Source organism: Heteronotia binoei, chromosome 9 (assembly GCF_032191835.1).
Source record: "Heteronotia binoei isolate CCM8104 ecotype False Entrance Well chromosome 9, APGP_CSIRO_Hbin_v1, whole genome shotgun sequence".
Lineage (NCBI taxonomy): Eukaryota > Metazoa > Chordata > Lepidosauria > Squamata > Gekkonidae > Heteronotia > Heteronotia binoei.
In genome coordinates this window covers 109,956,350-109,977,328 of record NC_083231.1, presented here as the reverse complement: position 1 = coordinate 109,977,328, position 20,979 = coordinate 109,956,350, and the positions used below count along the sequence as shown (strand labels likewise).

The 20,979-nt window shown below is 45.2% G+C and overlaps 1 protein-coding gene across 1 annotated transcript in view; it reads right to left on the bottom strand.

The window, feature by feature from the left end:
* LOC132577673 (coiled-coil domain-containing protein 158-like) overlaps nt 1–20,979 on the bottom strand; it is a 62,519-nt gene that overhangs the window by 9,596 nt on the left and 31,944 nt on the right. The window contains exons 13-21 of the mRNA XM_060247467.1: nt 17,293–17,445; nt 16,079–16,191; nt 15,079–15,237; nt 12,558–12,650; nt 10,198–10,284; nt 3,369–3,531; nt 2,716–2,766; nt 2,492–2,495; nt 746–805 (exon numbers count right to left, since the gene is read on the bottom strand). Of these exons, the coding sequence (XP_060103450.1) occupies nt 746–805; nt 2,492–2,495; nt 2,716–2,766; nt 3,369–3,531; nt 10,198–10,284; nt 12,558–12,650; nt 15,079–15,237; nt 16,079–16,191; nt 17,293–17,445 (883 nt within the window). The remainder of the gene's footprint in view (nt 1–745; nt 806–2,491; nt 2,496–2,715; nt 2,767–3,368; nt 3,532–10,197; nt 10,285–12,557; nt 12,651–15,078; nt 15,238–16,078; nt 16,192–17,292; nt 17,446–20,979) is intronic.

Below are 20,979 nucleotides of genomic sequence, written 5' to 3'. Positions count from 1 at the left end.
AGGCTAGTGGGAACATAAGAACATAAGAGAAGCCATGTTGGATCAGGCCAATGGCCCATCCAGTCCAACACTCTGTGTCACATAAGAACATAAGAGAAGCCATGTTGGATCAGGCCAATGGCCCATCCAGTCCAACACTCTGTGTCACATAAGAACATAAGAGAAGCCATGTTGGATCAGGCCAATGGCCCATCCAGTCCAATACTCTGTGTCACATAAGAACATAAGAGAAGCCATGTTGGATCAGGCCAATGGCCCATCCAGTCCAACACTCTGTGTCACACAGTGGCCAAAATTTTTTATATATATACACACCCACACACACACACTGTGGCTAATAGCCATTGATGGACCTCTGCTCCATATTTGTATCTAAACCCCTCTTGAAGGTGGCCATGCTTGTGGCCGCCACCACCTCCTGTGGCAGTGAATTCCACATGTTAATCACCCTTTGGGTGAAGAAGTACTTCCTTTTATCCGTTTTAACCTGTCTGCTCAGCAATTTCATCGAATGCCCACGAGTTCTTGTATTGTGAGAAAGGGAGAAATTAGGCAAATGCAATCGTAAACAAAAACTTTCTTCAACTGCCTGCTGAAGATCAAAAGCGAGGGGGCCGGGCACATCTCCCAAAATAATTTCTTTTTCTTTCTGCCCGGAAAATATTTTCCCCTTGCTAAAAACACGTCTGTTGTTTTAAAAAGTAGCGACACACTCACAGCCTAGGGTCCAGGCACTGCATCTCACCTGCTGGAAGTATCTTGGCCTGCAGGGACATCGGTTGGTAAATCTCTGCTTGGGATCTCCCTGTGTGGAAATGCAGAGCACTGTTGAAGTTGTTGAGGAAATTGGCTCAAGCAGCTTAACACACAAAGTAACAGGAGAAACAGACATACCCAAACCAAGGTTCCCTCTATTTTCCACCCCTACTGAGCGGAGCAGTTCACATAATGAGCAGATTATAACTGCTGCGTGATGGACTGCGCTTTTAAAAAGTTTACGAGTGCTCTGAAAACAGGTAATGGACAATGAGAGGTGAGTTCCTCCCAGAGCCAGAGAGCCTTGAGTGATAGGCTGCTCCAAGGAATCTCATGGGATAGCATCAAATTAATCTAATTCTGAACTTCTGAACTGGATGCTGAGGAGAATTCAGCCCCAACTGAGACCAGTTTAACACAGACGGAGAACTGGAGGAGGCTGGCAAGGACAAGTGGGTAGTTAGGTGAAGACTCTCATTTGGGCCAAGGAAAGGGGCTAGATCTTCTAGAGAGAGAAGGAAATTCCCCAGTTAAAACAAGGAGATGGCTCTGAAGAGTGGCGAGATGTCTGGTCTGGTGTAGTTACAGATTGCCTTGTGTAATCTTAAGAATCAATTAAAACTCAAGAAGAGGACTGGTCTTTTTGGAGAAGGGGTTTAGGCACTGGATACAGTGTCCCAACCTTCTGGAAACCAAGAGTCAGTGAACGCTCAAAGAAAGTGTACTGGAGTGTTGGGAAAAGATTGGAACAAAAGTCTGTCGTCTTAAAAAAACCTAAATCACTGCGAAAAGCTTCTGAGATAAGCCTGCAGCCATACTGAGGCAGGGTGGGACAGCCAGATACCTATGGTGGCTCAGTCCAAAAGGGAAAGAAAACTGGAGGGAAAATCTTGTTTTTCAGGGAAGGAAGTGGACAGGGGCGTCACACACTGTAATCTTAAAATGGGCAATGGGCGGTGCAAGACCCAGTGGCTTACAATCACCTTCCCTGCCTCTCCCCACAACAGAGGAGAGGCTGAGGTAGGTGGGGAGGGACAGTGACTCAGTGGTAGAGCATCTGCTTGGGAAGCAGAAGGTCCCAGGTTCAATCCCTGGCATCTCCAACTAAAACGGCTCCAGGCAAATAGGTGTGAAAAACCTCAACTGGAGACCCTGGAGAGCCAAGGGACGGTGGCTCAGTGGTAGAGCATCTGCTTGGTAAGCAGAAGGTCCCAGGTTCAATCCCTGGCATCTCCAAAAAAGGGTCCAGGCAAAAAGGTGTGAAAAACCTCAGCTTGAGACCCTGGAGAGCCGCTGCCAGTCTGCGAAGACAATACTGACTTTGATGGACCAAAGGTCTGATTCAGTATAAGGCAGCTTCATATGTTCATATGTGGGGCTGAGAAAGCTCCGAGAGAGCTGTGACTGGCCCAAGGTCACCCAGCTGGCTGCACGTGGAGGAGGCGCAGGGAATACAAAGAAAGCACCTTTAAGACCAACAAGCGCTAATGTTTTAAGTATGTTTTGTTTTAAGCTTTTTTTGTTTGTGTCCTTTAAAAAGTCTATATCTCTGCTCCTAATCTTAAATAGGTGCACACATGGCCCAGCCCGACACAGCCCGGCCCAACAAGGTCTCATTTATGTCAGATCCAGCCCTCATAACAAATGAGCTTGACACCCCTGGTGTAGGGTTTTCAAGGCAAGAGACACTCAGAGGTGGCTTGCCATTGCCTGCCTCTGTGTAGCAACCCCGAACTTCCCTGAAGGTCTCTCACCTAAGGACTAACCAGGGCTGACTCAGCTCAGCTTCTAAGATCTGATCAGATCAGGCTAGCCTGGGCCGTCTTGTATATAAACCTTTATACACAGTACCAGAAGTGTAAACAATACATCTCATTGCCCTTAAGCCCAGCTACATCCCAGAATGCTGTTAAAAAAAAAGAAAGAATTTACAGTGCCCAACAGCATTTTTGCAACTACTGTAAGAGTCATGGGGTCTTTTGCCTATACGTTCTTTGCTGGGGAGGTGTCAGAGCGAAACAAAAAATGCAGATAGTCATGCCACAGCTAACATTCCTAGCAGGACCCACTCCAAAGAGCAATGAAGTTTTAAAACAATTTTTTTTTTTAAAAAAAAGGTTGCCCAGTTTTTTTCTAGAAAGGTGTCCAAGTATATTGTGACACACTCAAGGATTTGGGTGGTGCTGGGAGTCAAACCTTCACCAATGAGTGGCTGAACTGTCTTCGGGTCACGGATCAGAATCAACAGCTGCCATCGGCTCTGTGGGCAGGGCTGCCATGCCATCTCACCTGTCCAGGTGTGCTACCGGATTAAGCTGGCCATTTGTAACAGGGAAGAGTACCCTTTAGATCAGGCCTTCTCTCTCTCTCTCTCCTTTTATCTGCAACACGGATCTGAGTTGAATGCACCCCAATAAACATAAATGTTACCCTTCTGCAACACACGTGCTTGCAGTCTCTTTACCGCTTTGCCCAGTTCCCTGAATCCCATGGGAGAAATACAAAGAAAGCACCTTTAAGAAAGCACCTTTGCAGTCTCTTTACTGCTATGACTGGGCAACTTTGCTATTTAAACTAATACATGATTCCCCGATAGTTTGCATGCCCTTACAGAGTACTGCTCGCCGCTCCCATCAGCAAGTCACTCTCGCTGTCGCTCTCTCTCCTGGGATGTACTGCAGTGGGGATATAGTCAACTATGCTTTGCAGTTCTTGGAAAAGTTGCTTTAAATTGCAAAAGGGGTCCACCTTTGCTGAGATGGACCTGGATGAGATCTGGATAGAAACACAGGTTTTAAAAATTAAATAGACACCTGACTATTTCTGTGACTGACTGCACTAGGAAAGAAGGGGGGGTTTGGGTTTTTTTTTTTAAATACTGTTTGTCTCAGAGTCAAGGAGTTCAAGAGTTTATCTTTCCTTGAGTGGAGAACTAATATGACTGGTTGCTCTACATGGTCCCATCATGAAATAGGGGAGGATAGAAGTGCAAAAAATAAATAAAAATATATCTCTGATTGGCCAGCATCAGCTGCTAGAGAAATAAAAATGGGTGGTCTTTCCTCTCGCTCAGTAGCTAAAGTGTCAGTTTCTGAGGGAAGAGATATTCGGTGTTTGTGTTCTTTGACAGGGGACAGCTAGAAAGGTTTTTCTTCTCCTTCGTCTTTACTATATTTTAGCTACTCTGAGGGAAGAATTATTAAGTGTATTAGTGCTGAAATAAACTACAATTACACTCCGTAGAATTTTCTAAGAATTCAAATGTGCATATATTAGAAAGTTTTTACCTCAGCGATCTAAATCTTGACCAGCTCCTATTATACACATGTTCCCTGTCTGTTCAATACAATCTTTGTTCTGTGTTTTGAAAGTTAATCTGCCTCAAGTGCCATTTTCAATAAGGGTTTAAATATAAGGCAGAACAGCTCCTGCATTTTCCCTCAAGTTCCTGTGCTGAATAAGAGCCTAACCAATATCTAAACAAAGGGCAGGACAATTTAAGTTCATTTCAGTAGAGTATATATACATGCTAGTGTAGGGCAACTCAGTCGCTAAGGGGAACTGAACTTTTGGCGGGAAAAGTTAAAGAGATACCGGGGTCTGTCACAGCTTCAAATACCACCCCCCATAAGAGTTTTATTATCCACTGCCCCCCCACCCCAGCATTGGTTGGCTTCATCTTAGATTTTCTGGATGGCATCAAGAAATATTTATTTATCTTGTTTGATTTATATCCCGCCCTCCCCATGAAAGCTGGCTCAGGGCGGCTTACATGTTCATGTAAATACATGGAATATAAAATTACATTAAGACATAAAAACATAAAAATCAAAACATTTCAAGTGCTATAATGATCTTTAAATTTTTCTATTCTGTTGTTCCAGCTGGGTGTTCTATAGAAAAACAGATCTTAGGTTCATGCACAAGCTGGTCCAGATGTTTCGGAGTCTGGACTTCCGGGGTTGGATCATGGAGAATTGAGCCGCTTCTCAAAGAGGAGCGGACCAGAGCCTCTGTTCTGGGCAGAGAAGGCGATTCCAATGCCTGCTGCCTACTTTTCTCAGTGAGGGAAAAGGCTAAGACATGCTTAAGAGAATTCTGAGGGGATTTAGTTTGGCTGACGAGGAGTCCCAGTGGGGTTCCTTTTAGGCTTTGAAGAGTCCCCAGCGAAGAATCACATTCCAGCGTCTACAGAGGGTCTCCATGGTCATTAAATTGACTTAAATTCATCATGATTCAAGCTTTCTTTGGACTATTTTAATATCTAAATATATATCTCTGGAAAGAATGGTATTAAGAAGGATATATTTGGTTGCAAGGTAAGGAGATCTTTATCTATCATTCCAGGACTAAAATCAATTCTACTTGAGATAAGGATTAAGATTTGGACTTAACTACAATATTCTAAAGTTGTGAAGAAGGGAAGGGGGTAATTTCGGGACTTTTGGAATTTAAGAAGCAAAGTTAAAAGATGGAAAACAACTATTGTTTGGAATACTTGTGGTTTCTGCAAAAAAACCCCATCATCACTGAGTTGCTGAACTGGAAGACGTCACAGGAAATGGCGTCATAAAAGTATCGCAAGATCTCTCAACCATTGAGAATGTGACTTCATGGCAAGAAAAGAAGGAAGGAGCCATTGGAAGAAGGGAATTTTTAAACCTCCTGGCCCTCTCTAGGATTTTAAAACCATAGAAAAATTGCAGCAGCCATTAAAGGAAGGTTAAAAAACTTAAAAATTTAAGAAAAAAGAATGGGACTTTAAAAATCAGTGGAGCCGGCAGATATGATTATAGGGTGAAACATATTGGATTATATAACAGGAACTAATTTTGGTGGACTTTTGGAGAAAAAGGGAAAATCTTTCAAAAGGGTTAGAAAAATCGCGAACGCCATTTTGTGCAATTTAAAAACTTTAAAAATTAATATCTTGAGTTAGGAAGCCCTGAGAACGGCGATTTTGGGCTTACTGAAAAGGGCATCTCCTAATCTACAAAACCCTGTGGTTTAATTTTAATTTGGAGAGACCAACTTGAGAGCCTATTTATGTAATGGGAAGACAGTAATGTCTGAACACAAGCCGGGACTGAAATTGACACATGCAAGGGCCAGCTCACTCGAGGAAGGGAAAATGGCTAAAATACAAGAACAACTGGATGCTATGGAGGCAAGACTGATCAAAGTGATGAAAGACTTAATAACTGATAAAAAGAAGCAATTAATTAAAGAATTAAAGATATCGAATCAAGTGCAGGACAAAAATCAAAAAAGAAATTGAGGATCTCAGAAAGGACTCACATTAAATAAAGTACATCTGGTTGAAAATAAAGTGAAAGATCAAGATTCCATTATTAATAAATTGCAGGAGAAAGTAGTTCTGCAAGACTGGAAGTTAATGGAAAACCAGATACGTCTGAGAGGAGTAAATGAAAACGAAGGATCTGATTTAAGGACATATATAATAAGAATCATTGCTGAGTTTTTGGAGGTGGACCCTGATGAATCTAACTGTCTTTATGACTATATATATAGGGTCAATTCATTGTATGCCAAGAAAAATAAGTTACCAAGAGATGTGGTAATAAGATTTATATCAAGAGATATGGTGGGAAAGATCTTAAGTAAACAATTTGAAAAAAACATTGGAAGTTGATGAAAGCAGAGTAAGAATCATGAAAGAGTTGCCAAGAAAGGTTATAAATGACAGAAGATTGTATAAAAAGCTAAGACTCCTTCTTTAAAGATATTGTGCAACAATTAGACCAAGTGACTTATGAACAAATAATGGTAATGGGAGACTTCAATTGAACAATTATAAATATTTTGGATAGATCAGGAAAAAGAAATAATGAGGGGAAATTACCAAAGTCATTTTTTGAATTAGTGAAACAAGAAAGCTTGGAAGATATATGGAAGAAATTTAATCCTAAAGTGCATGATTATACTTTCTTTTCAGCTAGGCATAACTATTTCTCAAGAATTGATAAGCTATTGTCTACAAAAGATCATAAGAACATAAGAGAAGCCATGTTGGATCAGGCCAATGGCCCAATCAGTCCAACACTCTGTGTCACACAGTGGCCAAAAAAAAAAATTATATATTTACACACACACACACACATATATATACACACACTGTGGCTAATAGCCACTGATGGACCTCTGCTCCATATTTTTATCTAACCCCCTCTTGAAGATGGCTATGCTTGTAGCCGCCACCACCTCCTGTGGCAGTGAATTCCACATGTTAATCACCCTTTGGGTGAAGAAGTACTTCCTTTTATCTGTTTTAACCCAACTGTTCAGCAATTTCATCGAATGCCCACGAGTTCTTTTATTGTGACAAAGGGAGAAAAATACTTCTTTCTCTACTTTCTCCATCCCATGCATTATCTTGTAAACCTCTATCATGTCACCCCGCAGTCGACATTTCTCCAACCTAAAGAGCCCCAAGCGTTTTAACCTTTCTTCATAGGGAATGTTCAAACCCTTTAATCATTCTAGTTGCCCTTTTCTGGACTTTTTCCAATGTTATAATATCCTTTTTGAGGTGCGGTGACCAGAATCGCACACAGTATTCCAAATGAGACCCCACCATCGATTTATACAGGGGCATTATGATACTGGCTGATTTGTTTTCAGTTCCCTTCCTAATAATTCCCAGCATGGCGTTGGCCTTTTTTATTGCAATCGCACACTGTCTTGACATTTTCAGTTAGTTATCTACCACGACCCCAAGATCTCTCTCTTGGTCAGTCTCTGCCAGTTCACACCCCATCAACTTGTATTTGCAGCTGAGATTCTTGGCCCCAATGTGCATTACTTTGCACTTGGCCACATTGAACCTCATCTGCCACGTTGACGGCCACTCACCCAGCCTCAACAGATTCCTTTGGAGTGCCTCACAATCCACTCTGGTTCTCACTACCCTGAACAATTTAGTGTCATCCACAAACTTGGCCATTTCACTGCTCACTCCCAACTCCAAATCATTTATGAACAAGTTAAAGAGCATGGGACCCAGTACCGAACCCTGTGGCAGCTCACTGCTTACCGTCCTCCACTGTGAAGACTGCCCATTTAACTGATTCAAAAGAAAGGGGAGGTTTTCAATTGCCAAATTTAAAACTGTACCATGATGCAGTATGCTTGGTGTGGATTAAGGAATGGATAATGTTATTAAATAAGAAATTATTGGTCCTAGAAGGTCATGGAAATGTTTTTGGTTGGCATGTTTATATGTATTATGGGAAAAACAAGATGGATGGGTTTTTTTCACATCACTATATAAGAAGAAACTTGTTAAATACCTGGTCAAAATATAAAAAATATGGAGATGAGAGAAAGCCATTATGGATAGTGCCAACGGAAGTAATTAGATACTATCATTAGATACTGAAGACAAGATGCGGTTAACATTTAAACAATTATTAAAAATACATGGAGGAAAAGTGGAACTAAAATCGGCTGAAGAATTACAGTATAAATATAATTTGTTTCAATTGCAACAAATTAAGAGTTTGGTAGAACAGGATATCAAAAATGAAGGTATAAGATTAGAACAAACAGAATTGGAAAGAATGCTGTTGGGAGATAATGAAAAGTTGATTTCAAGAACTTACAAATTATTATTGAAGTAGTTAAATCTCAAATGATAAAATGGGCAATTAACTTTAATAAAGAAATACAGATGGAATCATGGGAGTATCTATGGAAGAACTCTATGAGAATATCAACATGTTATAACATTAAAGAAAATTGCTTTAAAATGCTATATAGGTGGTATATGTCACCTAAGAAATTGGCAAAAATGAATAACCAGGTGTCAGATAGATGTTGGAAATGCAAAAAAAATGAAGGTTCTTTCTACCATATGTGGTGGACTCGTGAAAAGGCAAGACAATTTTAGCAAATAATTCAGAAAGAAATGTCAGAAATTTTAGGCTATGAGGTCTCCAGACATTTTTTTGTTGGGATTACAAATGGAAAGTTTTCCGAAACATGACAGAACGATTGTATGGTACCTGCTTTCAGCTGCAAGGACATTATATGCGCAGTTATGGAAGCAAGATAAAATACCAGAAAAATGGGATTGGATTTTGAAAGTTTTGTCTTGGAGTGAAATGGACAAACTCACAAGAATCTTAAAGGATTATGATTTGGAGGAATTTAAAAGGGAATGGAAGAAATTTCAAAAATATGTGGAAAAATATTGGAAGGTAAAGGGACATTTAGTGATCTATGACAACAGTTGAAATCCTGTGGAATAATGGACTAAAAATACAAAGGAATAATTTTCTTTGGTTTTTTCTTTTAACTGTGCTATTTGTATTTTTTTTATAAGGGTTAAAAGAGAAGAATGAGGATGGACTATAATTATTTAATAGAGTTTGGTTTTTCCTTTACTTATTATTTCTTTTATGTTTGTTATAAGGTTTTTAATATGAAGATTCTAGGATTAGAATTACCTTGTTTTTTCGTTAGTAAATCAAGTAAACACCAGTGGGGATCATGAAAAGATGGGAGGGGAGGAGGGAAATTAAAAAAAAAATGTAATGTATTGGGGTTAACTTCATATTAATTTTTAAGAGTATTATTACAACATATTGCAATTTAATAAAAAATTGTTTTACAAAAACAGATGTTTCGGAGTCTGTTGTAGCCTGAACCAATTCGTGAGAATGCTGAGTTAAGAACACCTGTTTTGGGACATCCCCACACCACATACAAGGATTAAGCTGAGGTTTAAAGGAAACACATTACTCTTGCTTAAAAAGACACAAATGCTGCCTTATCTTGAATCAGACCTTTGGTCCTTCGAGGTCAGCACTGTCTACTCAGGTTGGCAGTGGCTCTCCAGGGTCTCAGGCAGAGGTCTTTCCCATCACCTACTGCCTCAGCCTTTTAACTGGCGATGTCAGGGATTGAACCTGGGATTTTCCACATGCCAAGCAGAGGCTCTACCACTGAGCTCCCCCCTCCCCCGACCATGTGGAGGAAAGGAAGACAGCTCTGCAAAGGCAGAAGTGTTCACAGGGGTAAATCTGTTTTAAAAACGGCTTTATTCCTCGAGTCAAGTAGGTCACCTGGACACCCATTCCAGGAATACAATATGCGCTCCCTCATGACAGCTAGATTCAGCACATGAGCTGCCAGGCTTGCCTGACCTTGTCAGGTCCTGAAAGCTAAGGAGAGTTGGCCCTGGTTACTACTGAGATGGGAGAGCACGTGGGAAGGCCAGGGTGGCTGTGCAGAGACAGATGCTGGCACCTCTGTTGGCCTCTTGCTTTGAAAGCCTTACAGGGTGGCTGCAAGTGGGCAGCTGCAACTTGATGGCGTTTCAGGTACATAATGGGGGGGGGGGGTGTTCTGATGTCTCCAGCACCCTCTCTCCTGCATTGGCCTGGCTGGATCTAGGGGAGGCTCCAGAGAGATACTTACAATAGGCATGTGGCTGGAGTGAGGCAGGGCTGAATGGCGCGGCTTCATGGGAGAGGAGCCCAGTTTATAGCCAGGCCCCTGCAGCTCCTGCGGAAAAAGAAACCTGTCAGTGAAAGGCTGGGAAGAAGACTGCAGATTTATACCCCACCCTTCTCTCTGACTCAGAGAGGCTTGCAATCTCCTATATCTTCTCCCCCCACAACAGACACCCTGTGAGGGGGGCGGGGCTGAGAGAGCTCTCCCAGCAGCTGCCCTTTCAAGGACAACTCTTGCAACAGTTATGGCTAACCCAAGGCCATTTTGGCAGGTGCAAGTGGAGGAGTGGGGAATCAAACCCAGTTCTCCCAGATAAGAGTCCGCGCACTTAACCACTACACCAAACTGGCTCTCAAACTAGAAAAGATAGGGCGGGGGGAGACCCCTGGTCTAATGGGGACAGCACATGGGAGGCAGTGCTGACTCTCCAAGCAAGGCCTTTGTTAAAATGAGAGACTAGTGCTGCCTTCTTTGGTACACACTCGACTCCATCCTTTATGGGGCTGGACCACTTATCTAGTGCTGATCAGATGGTAAGGCCATCAGCACAGGCACACATCATCAGCAGTATTGGTAGTGGAAGAATCACTGAGGTGATACCAGTCTAATTTATTGGGAAAGTGAGAAACTTCTGAGGTTGAGGGGAGGGACGGTGGCTCAGTGGGAAGCAGAAGGTGCCAGGTTCAATCCCTGGCATCTCCAAAAAAGGGTCCCGGCAAATAGGTGTGAAAAAACCTCAGCTTGAGACCCTGGAGAGCCACTGCCAGTCTGAGAAGACAATACTGACTTTGATGGACCGAGGGGCTGATTCAGTATAAGGCAGCTTCATATGTTCAAGGTCCCAGGTTCAATCCCTGGCATCTCCAAAAAAGGGTCCCGGCAAATAGGTGTGAAAAAACCTCAGCTTGAGACCCTGGAGAGCCGCTGCCAGTCTGAGAAGACAATACTGACTTTGATGGACCGAGGGGCTGATTCAGTATAAGGCAGCTTCATATGTTCATATGTTCAATCTCGGCGTGAGACAAACTGTACAATAAACAGCCGATGCAAGAAATGTCCAGGAATTTAAAGAGCATATGTACTTCCCCTTGGTGCGTGTGTAAATGCCATCAAGCGCCAGGGAATTAGGGTGATCCCAGCATGGGGTTTTCCCAGCAAGTGAGAAGCAGAGGAGGTCTGCCGTGGCCTTCTTCCGCAGGGTCTACCTCAGTGGTCTCCCATCCTAATCCCGACTCTGCTTAGCTGCTGAGACCTCAGGAGATCGGGCTCCACCATGCCGCCTTCCCTCCTCTCCCACTGGTACAGCTAGGAAATGTTAATCCCTGGCCTTTTGCCTCTTCCTTTTTAGATAGTAATGCAGGGCTCCCAACCTCTTGGAGCCTGCAAGCATCACTGGAATTTTGACACAGAGTGGTGGGTGCAACAGGGCTGCCAATCCCCAGGTGGGGGCAGGGGATCCCCCGGTTTGGAGGCCCTCCCCCTGCTTTGGGGTCATCAGAAAGGGGGGGAGGGAAATGGTCACTGGGCACTCCATTATTCCCTATGGAGACCCATAGGGTATAATGGAAAATTGATCTATGGGTAGATGGGGATCTAGGGGGGGTGTTTTTTGAGGTAGAGGCACCAAATTTTCAGAATGGCACTCTGACTCTCCTCAAAATACTCCCAAAGTTTCAAAAAGATTGGACCAGGGGGTCCAATACTATGAGCCCCAAAAGAAAGTGCCCCTATCCTTCATTATTCCAAATGGAGGGACGGCATTTAAAAGGAGCATGGTGGTCCCTTTACTTGTGATGGCCAGAACTCCCTTCCGAGTTCAATTGTGTCTGTCACACCCTTGCTCCTGGCTCCACCCCCAAAGTCCCCAGATATTTCTTGAGTCGGACTTGGCAACCCTAGGGCACAACTACAAAATGGCTGCCACCGGAGGCGGAGCCAACCACGCATAGGAAGCGCATGTGCAATGGAGAAGAGAGATCATTTTAAAAAAATACACTCGGACAGAGGAGTGAGGAAGAATAAAACCAACACTGGGGAGATGCAGCTGCAGCTGAATCAAGGTTAATTTCTTCTGGGCAGCCAATCAGAAGCCATGCTGGGCAAGAGCTCCACGAGGCCCCATCATGTTCTAAAAATCACTTGGTGGACATCACGGAAATTCTCGATGGCCGCCCCGTCACCCGCATGCACCATGCTTCACTTGCAAAGCCACAGCCAGCTTTTGGGGGGCGGGGGGGGGGGGACTTTCCACAGCCTGTGCTCTGACCTCTGGCCCAAAGTCCAGCCATGACGGCATCTCCTGGTACTTTTAGCAGAGGACCCACCTTCACATCCAAAGCGTGCTGAAGTTTGCAGCGCATCAGTTCTTGCTCCTGACGCTGCATGAGGCACTGGCATTCTGCAAACTGCACAGAGGCCTGCAAGGAAAGATGGCAGAGAGGATCAACCTTGACGACAGGGTTAAGCGGCAGCGGCAACGTTTTGGAGATTTAGAGAGGTTCATGGTGAAAGGAAAGAAAGCTCATGGGAAACCTATGAAACTTAATTTTGACAAGGCAGTGATGCTCTGGATTGGCAGGGAGGCAGTCCAAGGACTCAAGATCTCCTGTCTTGGATGGTGTTATAATCCCCTTGAACAGCCAAAGTCACACCTTACGAGTCCAGCTAGACAAAGCAGCAGTCACCTTAGAAAAATCAGACAGCTTCTGGGGTTCAGAGTGCTTTCTCCCAGCTTTGGGCAGTGTGCCAGCTGCACCTCTTCCTGGGTCAGCCTGATCTAGCCCCAGTGACCTGCGCCTTCTGTACACCTAGGCTGGACTACTGCAACGCTTGGGGCTACCCTGGAAGACTGCTCAGAAGCTGCAGCTAGTGCAGAATGCCACGGTCAGACTGCTGGTGGGGGCCGGTTCCCAGATCATGTGACTAACACAATCGTACAGCAATTACACTGGTTTCTGATCTGCTTCTGAGGCCAATTCCAGGGGTTGTTTGTGACCATTCAAACTCTACATGTCTAACGGACTGGGTAACAGAAGGACTGCCTTCTCCCCTGTGTTCCTGCCTGGGAACAAAGATCACACGGAGAGGCCCCCCTGACTGTCCCACGGATCAGAGAAGCTCATCCGGTGGGACCACAAGAGAGGGCCTTTTCAGCAACAAATGCATGTTTGAAACAAAAAAAATAAAATAAACGGGACTGTTACTGCAAAATAAAACCTGCTGTGATCAGTGCAGTCTCTGAGTGGTTTAGAGTATAACTCTATCAAAGTGGGTAAGTGTTGGAGTGAGTGACTCAGCATGCCTGGACATGGGGGGGGGGGCATTACACCACTCTAAGAGTGTATAGGTCTCGTCTCCTTGAATGGGATGCGTCTCTGTCTTAACCTGGGAGCTCACCTCTGACCCTTCCTCTCTCTCTGCTTTGTCCTCTCCCTCCCTGCACATGGCTTTCCACAGAGACACGTGTCTCTGCAGGTCTCTCCTGTAGAAACAGTGCTCTCATACACCCAGGGCCGGCTCTGCCACTAGGCAACCACCTAGGGCGCTGGCCTTCTGGGGGTGCCTAATTGCCCCCCCCCCCCCCCCCCCATGATTCAGTGAAAGAGGTCTTCCTTCCAAATACTTGCTTGAGTTGGCCCTGCTCAGCTTCCGAGATGCAACAAGATCAGGCTCGCCTGGGCTATCCAGGTCAGGGAGAAACTTCAAGTTTTGTGTTTTTCGTTTTTCTCACAATTCATCTCTTTTTGAAAACTGGTTAACGCTGTGGGAGGGGAGGTGGGAGCACCAGAAGTTAGCCTTCCCTAGGGTGCCAGATACTCTAGGGCCGGCCCTGCATACACCCACAAGCGTGATGTCAGACAAGCTGACCACTTGTGAAAGGAAAGTACTCTTCAGATTAGGCTTCTCTCTCTCTCTCTCTCCTTTTGACTGTAACCTTAATGTGAACTGCATTATAAGCTTACCTTTTTTGCAATACATTTCTAGGGAGATTTATTTACTGCACTCAATGTCACTCTGCTACAGTAATCAAATACCCCAATAACATGACCTTTCACAAACCTGTTACCCCGTTGTTACACTGGTGTGTTAAATATTCTCAGGGCTTTTTTTGTAGCAGGAACTTCTTTACATATTAGGTGACACACCCCTGATGTAGCCAATCCTCCTGGAGCTTACAGCAGGCCCTGTACGAAGAGCCCTGTAAGGAATTCTAGCAGGACCTCCTTTGCATATTAGGCCACACACCGCTGATGTAGCCAATCCTCCTGGAGCTGACAGTAGGCCCTGTACAAAGAGCCCTGTAAGGAATTCTAGCAGGACCTCCTTTGCCTATTAGGCCACACACCCCTGATGTAGCCAATCCTCCTGGAGCTTACAGCAGGCCCTGTACGAAGAGCCCTGTAAGGAATTCTAGCAGGACCTCCTTTGCCTATTAGGCCACACCCCCTGATGTAGCCAATCCTCCTGCAGCTTACAGCAGGCCCTGTATGAAGAGCCCTGTAAGGAATTCTAGCAGGACCTCCTTTGCCTATTAAGCCACACACCACTGATGTAGCCAATCCTCCTGGAGCTTACAGCAGGCTCTGTATGAAAAGCCTTGTAAGCTCTTGGAGGATTGACTACACCAGGGTGTGTGTGGCCTAATATGCAAAGGAGGTCCTGCTACAAGAAAAGCCCTGGATATTCTAGTAGTGATTTTTTAAAGGATTCAAAATTTTGGTGGGGGATGCACTGGGGACATAACAGTTTTTTGGAAACCACTCAAGCTCTTTCCCATGTGGAAACCACCTGTCTGAAGATAAGGCCAGGCCTGTAGAGAAACTGAAAGGCAGGTGGAAAGACTACCTTATCAAAGGCTGCCTCCATGGCAGCCAGTTTCTCCTTCATGCATTTATTTTGGCACCTCAGAATCTCCAGCTCTCCCAACAGCTTGTTGTTCAAAGAGGACCGATAGCTCAGCTCCTGACTCAACCTGTTCCTCTCTTCTTTCAGGTAATGCTTCTCCTGGAAAGACAAAAGCAGATGGCACAGAACATGAACGGGAAGGATTAGGTTTACCACAAATGATTAAACTTCCACTCGACGAACTTATTTCGCTTAAAGAATGTACAGAAAAGAGCTCATTGAATGTTCATGTACTTGAAGGGCTATCTTATAGAGGATGGGGTGGAATTGTTTTCTGTGGCCCCAGAAGGTAGGACCAGAACCAACAGGTTGAAATTAAATCAAAAGAGTTTCCAGCTCAACATTAGGAGGAACTTTCTGACCTTTAGAGCAGTTCCTCAGTGGAATGGGCTTCCTCAGGAGGTGGTGGGCTCTCCTTCCTTGGTGGTTTTTAAACAGAGGCTAGATGGCCATCTGACAGCAATGAGGATCCTGTGAACTCCTTTGTGAGTTTCCTGCATTGTGCAGGGGGTTGGACTAGATGACCCTGGAGGTCCCTTCCAGCTCTATGATTCTATGATATATGGCAATAGAATAATCAAGATGTATTTTTAAAAACCTCCGAGGGCTTTTTTTTCATCTCTTGGCTGTAATATCTCAGCATTTTCTTTTCTGAATGCAGAATGCTCTAATGCAAGGACCCATCAAAGAGGAATATTTGCATCGTATTACGATTATCTAAGTACATTAGTACAGACTTAAAAAAAAACCCTTTTGAACAATTGATAACAGATTACCATTGTATTCAACTGGTTGTATGGGAGTAAAATGCATTGCAAACTGGAAAAAAAAGAAGACGACATTGTGTGGATGCTAATTTCCCCCTCCACCCCAGTCTGCAAACTGGAGCGAAAATCGCTATGTGGAATCAAACTAGGTTAGGCATTTCGGCTATTTTGACCTTAGTCGCGTTGGTCATTGCCTCCTCCAAGAACTTAATCTTGCTCTGTAAACCGTCGATCTGTCCTCGCTTGGCTGTGATTTGCTTCTGCATTCCCACTGCAACCTTCATGGCTGTAAAAGACACAATTCCCAGTGCATTAGCGGCAGCTGGCTTTTCATGAGATCTTTAGAAACCCTCTGCAGATAACAGTTACTCTTGAGTGGCACCTTAAGAGACCAACAATACTTATGTGGCAGGAGCTATCAAGAGACAAAGCATCCTTCATCAGAGTTTAAGGGAATTTTGTCGCTTCAAAGCTCATGTCCTACCTGAGAACCAGTTTGGTGTAGTGGTTAAGTGCGCAGACGCTTATCTGGGAGAACTGGGTTTGATTCCCCACTCCTCCACTTGCAGCTGCTGGAATGGCCTTGGATTAGCCATAGCTCTCGCAGAGCTGTCCTTGAAAGAGCAGCTTCAGTGAGAGCTCTCTCAGCCCCACCCTCCTCACAGGGTGTCTGTTGTGGGGGGGGCGGAAGATAAAGGAGATTGTAAGCCGCTCTGAGACTATGATTCAGATGGAAGGGCGGGGTATAAATCTGCGGTCTTCTTCTTCTTCTACCTATCTTCTTGGTCTCTCACATGCTATTGGAATCGGATCTAGCTGCTCTACTGCAGGCCAACCTGGCTGCCCTCTGAAACTTTGCAGGTAACACACTGGAGATACATACTGCAGTCCGAGCTCTCTGCTCATGACCTGAGTTTGAGCCCGGCAGAAGCTGGCTTCAGGTAGCCGGCTTGAGGCCTTCTTTCTGAGGTCGGTAAAATGAGAACCCAGCTTGCTGGGGGGAAAGTAGATGACTAGGGAAGGCAATGGCAAACCACTCCGTAAGAAAGTTCTGCCGTGAAAACGTGATGCGACGCCACCCCAGAGTCGGAAATGATTGATGCTTGCACAGGGGACTACCTTTACCTTTTTACATTTAAAAAATAAATAAAACCAATCAGGGGTCATTTTGTAGGAAAAAAGGAGGTGGAGTTCATCCAGGGATTGTTATGCAGCTGCACCTACCACTCAATGGACAAGGTGGGAAGGAGGAGGCGGAACTGTCAGAAAGGTTCAGGAGCTGTGTTCCTGTGAGCTTCTGCTGAATCTGAGGCCTGAAACCAATACACAAGTTCTCCTCTTGCAAACAAAACCAGCCTCTACAAAACAACAAGGCTTCTGGGATTACCGTGACCATCAGATCCTTCCATGGTCCTTAAGGTGCCCCTGGTTTGTTCCAGCTCCATCCGGGCAGTCTTGAGTTGGATCCTCAGCTTGCTCACAGAAGTTTCCAGCTCTTCGCTCTTCAGTTGGTAATCACTCTTGACCGCATCCACTTCCTCTGCAAGGCATCAGAGGAAAAATGAGGTCCTTCTGCCATGGGCCTCTCTGGAATAAATAGCATGCTGTCCCCACACGTCAGTCATGGGCCCAGTTGGGGAGAGAGTGGGCAGACGGGACAGAACCAAGAGCAAGAGAGAATTGGCTGGACAGGCTGGAGGCAAAGACAGGCTGGCAAATGCCAAGGAATGCCAGAAGGCAACTGGCCAAGAAGGCGCGTGGGACTTGGAATGGGAGTTTGGTGTGTTTAGCAGGCTGAGGAAGCGGTTTAAGAGAGAGGAGGCAGAGATTAGATGCCGAGAACCGTGGATGAACAAACACCTGCACAGGAACATACTGATCTTGGAAGCAGCCATGTTGATCTCATAGCAGTTGGTTCCCCTTTTTTCAGCGGATCCTGGGAAGTTAAGGCCAATGTGTCCAGGGCAAGCGATTTCGCCTCCCAGCAAAGTTTTCATACACAGCTACTTTATACTGAGTCAGATCACTGGCCAGGCTAGCTCAGTCTGCCGGCAAGTAAGTTCTGGCATGGTTTCTTTGCAGGTCCGTGACCTGAAACCACTTTTTAAAAACATCTGAAGAAGGGATGCCTGGACTGGATCCTCCAGAACGCAAAGGATGTTTTCTGCTAATGAGCTACAAACTGGGAGAGCAGTAGGATGAAGGAAGAAGCGGAAGAAGAAGAGAAAGAAGAAGAATATGATGATATTGGATTTATATCCCGCCCTCCACTCTGAAGAGTCTCAGAGCAGCTCACAATCTCCTTTACCTCCCTCCCCCACAACAGACACCCTGTGAGGTAGATGAAGATATTGGATTTATATCCCACCCTCCACTCCGAAGAGTCTCAGAGTGGCTCACAATCTCCTTTACCTTCCTCCCCCACAACAGGCACCCTGTGAGGTGGGTGGGGCTGAGAGGGCTCTCAGAGCAGCTGCCCTTTCAAGGACAGAGTCTCAGAGTGGCTCACCATCTCTTTTACCTTCCTCCCCCACAACAGACATCCTGTGAGGTAGATGAAGATATTGGATTTATATCCCGCCCTCCACTCTGAAGAGTCTCAGAGCGGCTCACAATCTCCTTTACCTTCCTCCCCCACAACAGACACCCTGTGAGGTAGATGAAGATATTGGATTTATATCCCGCCCTCCACTCCGAAGAGTCTCAAGAGTGGCTCACAATCTCTTTACTTTCCTCCCCCACAACAGACACCCTGTGAGGTGGGTGGGGCTGGAGAGGGCTCCCACAGCAGCTGCCCTTTCAAGGACAACCTCTGCCAGAGCTATGGCTGACCCAAGGCCATGCTAGCAGGTGCAAGTGGAGGAGTGGGGAATCAAACCTGGTTCTCCCAGATAAGAGTCCACGCACTGAATCACTACACCAAACTGGCCATTACACTAAATCTGCTTCCTAGGAAAGTATCCCAAGACCCTTTTTAGGGCTTCCACCTGCTGAGGAAAGACAGGGTTAACTTGAGCTCAGAGGTGGTGTGGAAGAAAAATTTGCCTTAGCCTGACTTTCAGACATGTTAAGTCTGCTGAAGTCTCCATTACAGCAGGATGAAGAGGTCACAGAGGCAAAAAAGGGGATGTGCTGCTTTGAAGTAACAACATGGAGAGGAAGACCAGAAGAGCTGCGTTTTCATACCCTGCTTTTCTCTAACCTAAGGAGTCTCAAAGCGACTCCTTACAATCTCCTTCCCTCCCCCCCCCCCCCCGCCCCACAACAGACACTTTGTGAGGCAGGTGGGGCTGACAGAGCTCTGGGAGAACTGTGATTGGTCCAAGGTCACCCAGCAGGCTTCATGTGGAGGAGGAATGGGGGAATCAAACCCGGTTCTCCAGATTAGAGTTTGCCACTCTTAAACTCTGCACCAGGAGTGGCCAAAGTTGCTTAACGTAAGACCCACATAGAATAAGTGTCAAGTGTTCGAGAGCCTCAAGACATGAATGTCAGATGTTTGAGAGACACAAGGAAGGAGGGAAGGAAGGAAAATAGATGGGGAAGGGAGGAGAGGGAGGATGAGGTGGAAAGAAAGCAATTTTAAATTCGTTGTCTAAGTGGCCAGCTGGCTTGGCTTGGAGAAGTGATTTAAAGAGACACATCCCTTCTCCAAACCGGCCAATGGGGTGGTGGGGGCTTTGAGAACCACACAATATATGTGAAAGAGCCACATGTGGCTCCTGAGCCGCAGTTTGGCCAGCCCTGCTCTGCGCTATGTTTTCTGTTAACCACTACACCCCACTGGCTTTTTAGTGGTGAGTGTACTAGAAAGAACTGGTATGAAATCACCTGTAAGCCAGCTGCTGAGAAGGTTAGCAGAGACTCTTGTCAGGCATGGGAAATGTTACTTTTAAGTTTTATCTGTCGCTGGGGTTTGCCCTTAAGTCACAACCGAGACCTTGTGGGGTTTTCAAGGCAAGCGACGTCCAGAGGCGGTTTGCCATTGCCTGCCTCTGCGTCTCAGCCCTGGTATTCATTGGAGGTCTCCCATCCAAATACTGGCCAGGTCTGCTTAGCATCTGAGATCGGGTGATATGAACTATAATTAGCCTGCCTGGAGCAGATTCACAGAATACAGACATCTTGTGCTTCACGAATGTTGTGAAGTGTAATTTACTGGTCTGATGATTTTAGGATTTTAATGGATTAATGTGTATGTTTTTATGCTGTTACCTGCCCTGTGCCTGCCTTGGCAGGATGGGTGGGATATAAATCCCATCAATCAATCAACCAACCAATCAGGCTAGCCTGGGCTACTCAGATCAGCATATGCTTCCCTGGGGGATTATAAATATACTTTAAATACTATAAATAGGCTCAGGGCAGCTCACAGGTTAGGGTCAAACAATGACCGAACAAAATAAAACAGCAATAAAACATAAGACATAAAAACAATTATTAAAATTGTAGGTGCTAGTACCAGTAGGTGCTAGTGCCAAAGTTTGTACAAACAATTTACATTTCAATAATGGCAGAGGTAAACCCCGCCCCCCCCCCCCAAGATTGGGCTTTTGCTGTGTCCTGCAATTGTTTAATAAACAATTCAACAGCTTTGGAAATTAGCAATGGAAGGGACAGTTAGGGGCGTGCCAACTGGGATGAATCCTGGTCCACCACAGCCAGCACAGGAATAAGGAGAGAGAGAAATCATACCTGGAGACAGGGGGGTTTGGGTAGGAAAAGTCCAGCAGGAACTCATTTGCCTATTAGGCCACGCACCCTGCCATCACCATTGTTTCACCCAGGGCTTTTTTTGGTAGGAGAAGTCTAGCAGGAACTCATTTGCATATTAGGCCACGCACCCTGCCATCACCATTGTTTCGCACAGGGCTTTTTTGGTAGGAGAAGTCCAGCAGGAACTCATTTGCATATTAGGCCACACACCCTGCCATCACCATTGTTTCGCACAGGGCTTTTATGGTAGAAGTCCAGCAGGAACTCATTTGCATATTAGGCCACACACCCTGCCATCACCATTGTTTCACACAGGGCTCTTTTTTTGTAGGAAAAGTCCAGCAGGAACTCATTTGCA